General features: G+C 41.3%; 1 protein-coding gene across 1 annotated transcript in view; it reads right to left on the bottom strand.

The window, feature by feature from the left end:
- Window positions 1–7281: 7281 nt before the first annotated feature.
- The window catches only part of GFRAL (GDNF family receptor alpha like), a 121241-nt gene continuing 116105 nt past the window's right edge, over window positions 7282–12417 (bottom strand). Inside the window, exon 10 of the mRNA XM_088479743.1 lies at window positions 7282–7995. Within this exon, the coding sequence (XP_088335869.1) occupies window positions 7926–7995 (70 nt within the window). The 3' untranslated portion in view covers window positions 7282–7925. The remainder of the gene's footprint in view (window positions 7996–12417) is intronic.

Below are 12417 nucleotides of genomic sequence, written 5' to 3' on the forward strand. Positions count from 1 at the left end.
CTGTCTCTATAAACTTCTTTAACATAGACTTTACTCAACTGTACAGTTGAATCTTTCGACTAAGCCATCCTTGTGGGATGATATACTGAGGTTCTGACAGATTTAATTTTTAACAACATTAACACCCCCTGCATTAACTTAGATGTAAAGTTTGTCCCATGGTCGATAAAAATATCCTTCGCTAATTCAACCCTGGAAAACAGCTCTAATAACTTAGTCACTATCTGTTTGGCTGTAGCGACCCTTAAGGGAAATGCCTCCGGATAACAGGTGGCATAGTCAACCACAACTAAAATTAATTTACGGCCTTTAGACAGTAGTTCAATCAGACCCACTGAATCAACCTCTATTTTTTTAAAGGGTACCCCTAAAATTGGGAGAGGGATCAGCGGGGCAGGTTGTTGTCTTTTGACACTCTGAGCAAGCGGAACAGAACTGTGAGACCTCAGCGTAAACATCTGGCCAATAGAACCAGGAGGCTATTCCCTCCACCATCTTATCCCATCCCAAATGACCACCTCAAGGAACTGCATGGGCTAAAACCAGAACCTGCTTTCTGAAAGGGCCCGGGACCACCAACTGTCGTATCACCTCCCCTGTTTGTTTGTGCTTGTCTAGTCGATATAAAATCACTCTAAGCAACACAAAATGGGGATGTTTGATTTCTGTTACATGTGACAACAGGACACCATCCACTGAAAGAACCTGTTCAAAGACCCTTTTTAAAACAGGATCTTCCCCTTGGGCATTTCTTAAATCAGGCTGAGGCCCAAGGGGAAGTGTTAAGACTTCTATATTAATACTACATAATTGAACCTCAGTATTAATCCCAGCGCCAGGAGGATTAGGTGGGCTACTAGACACATCCTAGACTTCCTAGCATTACCATGGAAATCAGCATGCATAGGCACATTAGTAATGACTGGTTCATCAGAATTATCAGATACATTGACATGAACAGGACATCAACATTTATAGGCACATTGCGAGCAGTAACATTATGGGAAAAGACCTCTTGTCCAACAAAACACCATGAGTAAGCCAGTCTCTGTGATTCCTTTTCCTTTGTTTCTTAGATTTAGGAGCCTTTACCCGAGACAGAAACAAATCAGGGGAGAAGGAAAATGTCTCTCCAAGGGCTGCTGCAGGCTCAAGAGTCTTGACCTATTAGCACAGGGGCTGGTAACCAAGGACAAACACCCACATGTAGTTTGGCAGTCTTCCCCTGATTATCAAAGGGACCATGGCAACAGGGAAGGCCCGAACATCTCCATGCTCACAACAGATGTGGACTAGTTTGTGGGGCAACAACATCTCTGGGGATGACAAATCCCTTTGTATCAGTGTAGTATCAGATCCAGAGTCCACCAAGCCCTCGACCAGTCTATTACCGACCTGCACAAACTTACCTGTCTTCTAGGCAGAAGAGGATAGGTCTCTATAGCTGCAAAGATACTGTAAAAAGATCAATCCATCAATGGACATGCCCATTTTTGCTGCCCACCTTAGCCACATGAAGAACACACTTGGGCTGGGAAAGTCTTCCACTCTGGACCTCCATCTTCTGGAAAGTGGGCGACCATCACCTCCCCCATAGAACGACTTCTGGGCCGAAAACCCTCTTTACATGAAGAGAAGGGCAAAACTGTGGGCCTCAATATCCCCGGAGTTATCGTCTGCGAGGGGTATTGGTGCCTATCCGAATCCATATGTTATCCTGAGACAATGCCTGCTGTGGAGACAGATGGGGAGACTCCTGCATAATTAAAGAAACGGTTCTCCATACCATCCTGCAGCAGCAAGACATTTTCCACTAGCTATACAGTGGAATCCAAAAATTCAACTTGATGCAGCTGGACCTAGAGAGCAACTTTGGCAGGGAGAAGTGCAACAAACTGGTCGAGAGTAACCAACTCTACCAGCTGGGTGGAATTACGTAGGTCTGAATGCAGCCATTTAACTGTGAGGTCGGTAATTTTTTGGGCAAGGATGCATAGCCTTCCATAATTATCATAGGACACAGAGCTGAATTTCCGCTTGTACATTTCCGGATAGAGGTCAAACCGATCCGCTATGGCAGCCTTCACTGAGTCATATTTTTGCATCTTCAAGGGAGAGGGTGGCATAAGCAGCTTGGACCTCCCCCATTAGCAGAGGGGCAATCTGTATGACCCAGGAATCTTTGGGCCATGCTTTCAAGGTAGTAACCCTTTAAAAAGTGGTTAGAAAGTTCTCCACGTCATCTGAGGCCTGCATTTTAGGAAGTACTGGAGCAGTTACCACTGCTTGCTGCTGTTTAAAAAAATCCAACACTTGTTGCAAAATAGCTTCCACAGTGGTCTCTTTAGGAACCCTGGCAAAGATCCCACTTCTGACTCCACAATGTAGCGGGTAAGTTCAGATAACCAATGTGAGACTGAGATGATGCAAACAAGTAGGCTTTTCATTCCAGGCTTGAGTCAGTGCAATGACTTCTTACATAAGGCAAACACAGTTCAGGCACAATAATTCAGCTTACATGAGACAGCAGTTCAAACAGGATGTAGTTAGCAGCGGGTCTAAATCCCGACGGTGCAAGTCTGATATGAGATTTAAGTTAGACGTTGAAATACTTATGCCTATCTTAATCCCGATGTCAGAATCTAGACTGATGGCATCCCAAACGTGGTAAGCCAGGGTATTTTAGCTGTTAGCAATGGGGCGGGGGGAGTGTTAGATTTAGGTAGTATAGTGGGAGTAGGGTTAGGTTTTGGGGGGGATAGTTAGGGTTAGGCACCCTTAAGATGGTTAGCGTTAGGTACTAAGGGGGGAGGGTTAGGTTTAGGCACGAAGGGGGAAGACTTAGATTTAGGCACTAATGGGGAGGGTTAGGGATATAATGATGGGTGGGGAGGATTAGGGTTAGGCTACAAGAAGGAAGGGTTAGGGGTAGAAGTGGGGAGGGGATACAGACCATCGGGATGACACTGTCAGTATTTTGACAGGAGGCATCCCGACTGTCAGTTTTACATACCAATTCCATTCAAACAATCAGGGTATTCCCAGCACAATCATGATTCAGATTGTCCAGCATAGAGAGACCTGCTTAAGATGCAACCTCTCCCTCACATTTCCACTTACTAACTAAACTTATCTGGTTTTTATACCTTAGCTGGTCTTAATTGAGGTAAGGGTGTGGTTCCTCCCAGGCTACAGGGAGGTTAACCATTTCCTCAGAATGTGGGAGAGACCCCTTCTGTCACAGTTCCATTTTTCTGTCATTATTTCATTAGCTTCAGAAAAAATATTTAACTGTATGTCTTGGCTTTTTCTTTTTTCTACTTTGAAAGAATATTGTTTTATGGAGAATTCTTACAAGCAAGCCAAGCTCAGACTCAGACATATTGGGTAATGGCACTAAACTAGGGATGCCCATCGACCATCGATGATTCATAATCATCGATGGTTTATGGCTGATGTTGAATGTTTTTCCAATTGATGGGGGAGAACCAATTGGATTCCTTCCATCGATGGAACAGCATAGCCGAATATATTTATTTTTTTATACAAGGTGCTGGGACACGGAGCATAGCTCTGCACCCCGACACCTGTGAAACCCCACCTCCAGTTCTAATTGTCCCACAGGTCAATCAAAGAACAGGGATGACCATCATTTGGTAAAACCATCGATGGTCATCTATTGCATAGTTGGTAACCATCGATGGTCACTTGTTATTTTACCAGTGATGGTTACAACACCAATGGCCATCCCTCCATAAATATAGGTACACATATGATTTTTGTCTTATGTATTGAACCTTTGGCAGCTAATATTAGGTGCAATTAAGATGATAATGGAATATATTTAGATTCTTAGCAATGTAAACTATCCATTTTTGCAGTTGATATAATTTCTATCCCTTCCATCAAATACAAAAAAACTAATTACATTTAAATTTTTAGGGTGTCCATTCATTTACTTTGGAGTAGCTACTTTATAACCAAAGATTATGGGCAAGTATTTCAAGCAAATTATACTCCATTAAACAAGCTCTGCATACTATAAATTTCTCTTTTTTTTGTATAATGAATGCAATAAAAATTGTACCTGGATTATTATACAGAGTGTTTCTTTTACTATTGACCCCAACATTTTTCTTATAACTTTTAAAGTGATTGACGTAATTTTGTGAACACAGACATACCTTGGTCTATGAGAAACATGAGGAATTCATACCAAGTGTTAAAAATGTTCGCTATTAGCATCCAGGCCAGCTGTTCACCACCCTAGTCAGCAGCACAGTCCAAAATTCAAACAGAGGAGCCAGTGAGGATGGCAGTTGGTGTTGTTCCCCTATTTGAATGTTGGACTGTGCTGCCACCACACCTCTGGAGCTATCACTGCTAGTCAGTAGGTATTCCTGCTTCCGACAGTGGTGGTATGTCCAGTGGTATCCACATTCATCATGTTTGTGTGGTACATGCCTATATGAACAAGTACACAGAAGAACAATGCATATTTATTGTCCAGTCGTACTGGAAAACTGAGTTGATAAAGCCAAAGACAATTTATTGAGCTGTTTGGAGGCTAGAAACCACCGGCAAAATTCACTGTTAGGTATCTGGTGAAAAACTGGAAACCGCTGGAACATTATTGGATGTTTATGGAAGAGGCCATCTGAAAATGCCAGAAGCAATGGTGCAGGCAGTGAAAAACTGACTACTGGCCTCCCCGCAGAAGTCCGAGCATAAACTGTCGCACTAAATGGGAGTTTCTACAAGCACATGCCAAAGTGCTGTAAAAAAAGCCGACCAGCATCCATATCATGTTACCATTGTTCAAGAATTGAAGGTTCTCGACCAACAGAAGAGAGTCGCGTACTGTGATTGGTTCCAGACATTTGTGAATAGAAACTTTGGGGCCAATTGCAAGTGAAACACCCTGTACTTCATATTATCATTCAAACATTAGCTTCTTTATAATCACCTTCATATGTTTGCCTAGACTTTTTTTGAATCAAGAATTGTTTTCACGGCACCCCTAAGCCAAAAGATTGTTATTAAGAAATTCAGAAAAAAATGTAGTGAAGTAGTAAAGTGATGTAAATTGTGCTTATCTGTCATCCTTAGGTTCATTTATGTAGTGGGTGACAGGTTTGCACTTCTGTTTGTCCACATATTTACATCACATTGACCATAAATAATTTGATTTGGTGCTGGACCACCAACCTTAGGCACCACTGCAAGTGTTCCGAGGCACCCCAGGTTGCCGCGGCACACAGTTTGGGAAATACTGGCCTAGGAGTTCAAGAAACGGAGAACCAGTAGAACATGGTTACTGTAGCAAATCCAATCACTATAATCAAAAAGTGGACAGTCTCTACTTATGCAATATATGCCATTAATTAATACTCTTGATTTGGTTCAAATGAATGGCAATATGAAGCTGGTGGAACACCCTTCCCCATTCGTGATTTTACTAAACAGACCTATCATTGGATAGGCTTTTCAGGTGCATAATGCCCAAGGGAGCCCATGTGCAGCAGACTCCCCTTATCTTAGCAGCACCCCCGTCCCTCCACCCGCAACCAGGCATCTTACATCGCTCCGGCAAACAGGTCCCTTCTCCTTTACAGTGCTATGTTCCTAGTGTTTTTCAGGAAGATGGCACTAGAGAGCAAAGGCTTGGAACATTGCCTGAGCCTTAGCTGTCACTGCGTAGTGCCATCTTCCCATATATGTCACTGGGAAGATGGCACCGTAGGGGAAGAGAGACTCGCTTGCTGGAGCAGGGTAAGTATACTTTGGGTGCAAAGTGTGCAGCGTGAGGCCCCCCTGGACCCAGAGGTTCATGTTCACTGAACACCCTGAACCCATAATAAATATCCCAATACTTATTATGTGCATATGCAAAGCAGATAAATATTAGACTGCAAGAGGCTGAAAATCCCATCTTCTCCAGCTAGGAATGCATTATTTAATCATTTATGGTTCATTTCTACAAGGGATACATTTCTGGCATGTTAAATAATACTATCCCAGTGTTTTACCAGGGAACCTTGGTTCCAATACAATGACTCTCTTATCCATGTCCAATCTATGTTTTACATTTGTAATCAATACACTAATATACATTACTGTGCTCCTTGTCATATATTTTCTTTATCATTCCCTCTCCCCCATATTATAACAGGAAAGGATATGGGGTGGGAGGGAGGTAGAACATACATGTGTTTAACAACAGACATAAACATATTATGGATATGGATGGAACAGAAAATATGACACATGATAAAGGCACAGCACTCAAGATCCAGACAGCATACAGAATGGTAAACATGATAATAGTTGAATATTGCCAAATAATTAATTAATCAAAAGTAGTTTTGTGAGGACAAGTTATGGAAGAGGAGAGATTCTTTATCTTACCATGACATATTTAAGCCAGATGAACTGCTTCCTGATATGAAGGGAGAGGGAGAATGTGCATAGTCTAAGGTTTCCATTAGTAAGCTACGCTGGACTTTCTTAATAACCATGGACAGAGGGGGGGCAGAATCAGTCTTCCACAACTGAACAATAGCTGATTTAACACCGACTTCTAGGGACTGCATCAACCCCCTAGAAGCTGTGTGGGGCTGCCTTGAAGAGAGAGCAGCGTCTTCCACTGGTAGCTGCTCTCTGCTAATTGCTGCCTGGACTGACAGTCCCAGGGGGAGAAAATACCTCTGAGACTGCCTATCCTGTGTGTGACTGGCAGATAGCACTTCCAATGGGTAGCCACTGCCAGTCACAGTGTAGCCAGTGTGTCATGGACTGCAGCTGGCTCACTAAGGTGACAGATTTCACTGAGGTGGTGGTGGGGGGGGGGGGGGCTGCAGTCCCTAGGTAAAATCCACCATTACCAATGAAACATGTTTGGTATGAAGGGATACCATTAGAATATCTCTGAAGTACTACATTAAACAGCATAATGATTTTCTACATATAGTAACAAGCAGCTGAGAAGACCAGCACATCAGTATCAATAATTTTATTTGGCATACAGTATATTAAAAAATGTGTACAATAAAATATATATTATATGTCTTTAACAATTGTAGGTAAATGATTAAATCCATTAAATAGTTTTATGTTGTAATATACATAACGATTTATTGAATCAAATACAAACCATCAAAAAAACACAATAACATCAATAGAATCAATTATTAGATCTTGCCGCTGATCAGAAAACCGACAGCAGCATCCCGACAGTCAGAATTCCGACACCCATAAGCACAGAAGGTAAATCTAACCATTACCCCAACCCCTAACCCTAACCCTCCCTACCCGGATACTTACTTTTGGGATGCCTGCAGTCGAGATTTTGGTACCAGGATACCAATGCTGTCTGTATTTCGCCCATGCTGACTACATCTTGCTATCGCCAACTTCTCCAATCTTTTCACTGTTTAATACATCAACCCCTATGTATCTGGCAATATCATCTCTGCAACTTCATAAGGATCTAAAGAAACCTCCTTACCCTAAGGAAATATTTTCACCACAAGATTAGACTTCCCTAAAGCTATGAACCAGCTACTACCCCTACAAATACTCTTATTATAATTTGTCAATGGCTTTCATACAATGATTTTTTTTAAAATGTGTAGGACTGAATACTTCCTCTTGTCTTATGTACTAAATTATATCATTTGGATAAGTTAAGAGCTTAAACTTAAGTATTATGACTTAAATTTTGCAGACAGATTTTGACACTGTCATTGGTAAAAACAAAAAATTGTGGTCACAGTGAAGCCCTCCCTACATTTATTGCACATACAGTACTTAGTTTAGTATTAAATCACAGCACTATCCAAATCTACAGACTCACTACCAAAAACATTTCTTTAACTCAAAAACATACTGTACATAATACAGCAGTATGGTATATATTACAATTTTTAGGAAGTCATTAAACTTTCAGATGCATTTCCTCTTGGAACAGGACTTTTTTGTAGTGATCTACAGGCTCTGAAAGAAATAATAAACTGTGTCAAAGCAAATACATGCAAAATGTAAGTAGGGAATGCAGAATATATATTTTCTAAAGGATCAATGCAACTTTAAGCTACTATATATATACTGTAGTAGACAATGATTAGTGACAAAATAAAAAAAGAGATGTATCAATAATCAACACTCTGAACATAGTTTACATAGGATATACCAAAGTTCTGGGTTAAATATTAACATAACAGCTTAGATAAATGTGTTAATAATAGGAATAATTGTTCATCAGTGATTCAATTTATACAGTATTACCGAAAAACAATATTATTAAGCCTATAAACAGAGAAGAAGTAGTTCACCAACAGTTCACAAACACTTTTAGACACTGGGGTTTATGCAGGGCCGTAACTAGGGGTGTGCTAGTAGTGCCAACTGCCTAGAGCCCAGAGCCGGTGCTCACAGTACCAGCATCTGGTTAGCAGAGTGTCTGGGACAGCAGCCCACATCCAGAATCACTGCTGCAGTGCTGCCCGGAACTTCCTGAGGACGCTACAGACGTGCAAACTGCAACTCTTACAGCCCCCCGGATATCTTGAGGATGCTCCGGTAAGTGCTGTAATTCCCTGCGCTGCCCACTCCAAACCCACTGGATTTCATGACATCTTGCGCCCGGGGGTGTGGCCAGTAAAGGGTGCAGAAAAGCCCTGATTCGGCACTGGGTTTATACAATAGAGTTCATATTCTGTGAAGTAGCATTAAAGGGTTTTAAAATTGCAACATATTGCCAACAATTTGCATTTTAACTTAGTAAACTACTGAGCTTTATATTGCGGTGGTTTGGAGTCCAAAACCACTGGCAATTTGCCATGGTATTAAACACCTCTCTAAAATGTATTTTATCTACATCTTCCCTGAATCTTTGTATTATACAACCTTTGAAAAAAGCTGTTTCTGAAAAAGAGTTGTATCTCAGGTAAGAAGGAAACCAAAAATGCTTTACTGTTTCATAACTTGTTTTTAAAGGACATACATTATATCTATATCTATATATTTGTCCAAAGGGGGGGATTGGTATAGAAGCAGATACACCCTTCTGCCCGACAGTTGTTTTGGTGGATTCCCACCTTCCTCAAGAGCATGATTCTATTCTGGCTTCTCCCCTGCAGAAATCGGTGTGTGAGCAGAGCACAGCACCCAGTGGAGGCAAAGGTAAGTTCCTGGGTTGTGGGGGCTGTGTGAGCTTATTCCTGTTGTCTAGGTGGGAGGGGTAATTCTAATAATACCTGGGGGGGTGAGGTGTGATGGGGGGTGGGGTTAGTAGTGTGTGTGTGTGTGAGACCATGGTTGGGAGTTGTAGTAATGTGTGGGTGTATACTAATATTACCAGGGGGGAGGAGAGAAGTGGGTTGAGGATATAGTAATGTATGGGGGGGAGGGATCTTGTATATTAATAACTTCTTGGGTTTGGGGTGGCGCAGTAATGTGTGTGTGTGTAGAAGGAAGTGGGTGTATACTAAAATTACTTGGGGGGGTTGGAGGATGTAGTAATGTATTGGGGGGCGGTTTATGCTTCCCAAGCTCTGATTTTTTTTCCACTGTGCTCTGTATTTCATTGTATATTGTGCTATTTGTGTACTAAGACCATCTCCTGCTTAATGTGATTTTTGCAGAACTGATTGTTGATGCTGCATATTGATCTGCTGTTTAAGTGGTTATAAGTTTTCCTATATGTACATTTATCTTATATTATGGGTGTCATGGCATCATATGCTTCATGTTGTGACATCATTGGTAGGCACAGCTGATGCTTACTATGTTTGTTTGCAATTGTAATTGAATTACTGATCTTTATTGTGTTTCTCAGCGCATTGTGTAAAATATTAGGTAAATTTAGTAAAGCGTACGTCTTTATAAAAAGAACAGGTCCATCAACTTCAAGTTTAACCTGGGGCAGTTGATAATTTACCTAATGGGTAGAAAATGGTCATTTCATACCCCCAAAAATTACAATCATATTAACAACAGTCCTGATGTGTGGCCCCAAATAGGTTAGGGCTAACATAAAGGAAAATGGGAGTGCCATACCCTTTTAATGGCCCTTTTGCCCTTTTCAAAAAAAGGGGGGGTGGGTAGGGGGCCAATGCTCTTTCTGGCACAGGGCACCAAAATGTCTAGTTACAGCTCTGTGTGCGCCTTTATGCAAGGCAATACAACTAGAACACCTCAAATAAAAAAAAATGTTGGCAGAAGCTAATGAGATACAGCTAGTACATCATAAATTCTTGGGGAATAAACACTTACATTTAATAACAATTACAGTAGAGTAATTATGAGTAGAATGTGTCAATACCAAAACATAAAACAAAGGTATGGGGAATTTTCTTTTTATTGTTCCAAGAGGTTACTCTGGAAAGGAACACAGTAAAATGTTATCAGCACTTTGGCCCAGAGTCATCACCAGCTGACACCCTGTGAGGCACTTATCTACCCCTCATGAAAAAGGACATCGACTCGCGTCCGCAAGGCCACACCCCCTGATGTGTGTCATTCATCGTCATACTGCCCAGTGCTCCGGGAGCTGTAAATGCAGCCGGAATGCACAAGTCTTCCATCAATGCTGTAGCTCTACTCTATGACACCATCCAATGGGTTGACATCAAAATAGCAGAGTAGCTCTGCTATTTTGGTATCCCCACCTCGGATGGTGTCACCCTGTGAGGCCCGCACCCACCTACTGACACCATTGCTTAGACCTTGGGGCACATTAGCATGTGGTATGAAATTACATTTGACACAGAAATGTACCAAATTGCTACCTTACACTTTACAATGTATGATATGTAAACCTTGGAAGGCTATAAACCGTTCATGATATCTCATTCCCCTGTGCTTCAGTACAGTATCTGGCTATTACAGTACATTTCTCAATTTATTAAATCTACAAAATGATGAAAGATTCTATGGGCTCTCTCGCTTGCCCACATCGGCAGGGTATAAAATACTACATGACAAGTGGCATGTTTTCACTTTAAAATATCAAATGACAATGTGTCATCACATTCTGCAAAACTTCCACATTTCAGGCACCTCTTTTTTTACTGCAAATATCTTCTTTTCTATTAACTACATAGGGTTTTATTTATAGTCAGGAAAAACAGCCTGGAGCTGGCATTAATCATGACAAGGGGACCCCATGTTACTCGTCTCATTGTTATAGTGTGTCCAGCAGAATATGGGATAGCCCATTGCTTTTTCTTTACAAGAATATAAATAAAAGATAAATGTTTTCAAGACACTACCAAGAGGCAGCCTATGTTATACAACAGGGGACCATGAGAACTCCCCAAAATATGGATGCAAAACAAACAAAAGTATACACTTTCAGGCACTCCCAAAGTGATAGAAATGTAGAGTAAAAAATTGGTGCCCTGGCAGAGTGGTGTGAAGGACTCTTCCTGCCGGGCTTGCATCAGCTATCACTTCAACTGGATGACCAACCCAGGCTCCATCTGCATCCAGAGGAGAGACTCTTTTGTGCTGTTTCCAGTTGTATTTCTGGTAGGAAGATATCTCCATTTACATGATTTGTACACTGATTTATGTTCTTGTGTGTGGCTACTATTTATGGTATAATGTGTTTGTATTCAACTACTACTCTATGAAGATTCTCCTTTTATATATTTTATGACTCCCATTTATTTGAGAGGGATATACAGGACTTCAGATGGTCCATTAAAGAAACTGCTATTAGTCACACACAATAGTGTTTGATGTAAGCATTCATTCCTAAGGGGTTTGGTATATGGGACCTATCCTACCATTTTCTCTTGAAAATCCTCTCTGGGAGATATTATCCAACACTACTAGACATGACGTGTGGCGTGACATTTAGTCTTACAGTTTTACAGAGCCGTAACTAAACTTTTTGGTGCCTTGTGCAAGAAAGAGCATTGGCGCCCCCCTCATTTTTCAAAGGGACATAATACACTCAAAAAAGGGCCATGGCTTCATTTGGAAGGGCCAGGGAAAAGATAGGGGAGGCCAGGAGATGCTGGGGATGAAATAAGACGAAGCTACAAGCAAGAATGATAATAAACAGAAATTTGAAAGGCCCAAACAGCGCCTCCTGACCTGTGGTGCCCTGTGCGATGGCACCGGCCGCACTACCCTAGCTACGGCCCTGCAGTTTTACACTATGTTTGTTGTTTTTACATATTGCTCCGAAGTTATCTGATGGACAGCTTAAGTGAAGAAAATCTTAATTGCACCAATTTTTTTCCTGGACCCCTCTGGAACCTTGGGAGCACCTGAAAGTGTTGTTTTTTTTTTGCCTCCACTTTTGTTTGTTTTGTATCCATATTGTGTTTCCTTATTTTAGTTGGTTATTTAAGGAATGGCTACATGTTATGTATTTATTATTGTTTATTTAACTGTTATCTTTTT

The sequence above is a fragment of the Taudactylus pleione genome, unplaced genomic scaffold (assembly GCF_031769625.1).
Source record: "Taudactylus pleione unplaced genomic scaffold, aTauple2 ptg000244l, whole genome shotgun sequence".
Lineage (NCBI taxonomy): Eukaryota > Metazoa > Chordata > Amphibia > Anura > Myobatrachidae > Taudactylus > Taudactylus pleione.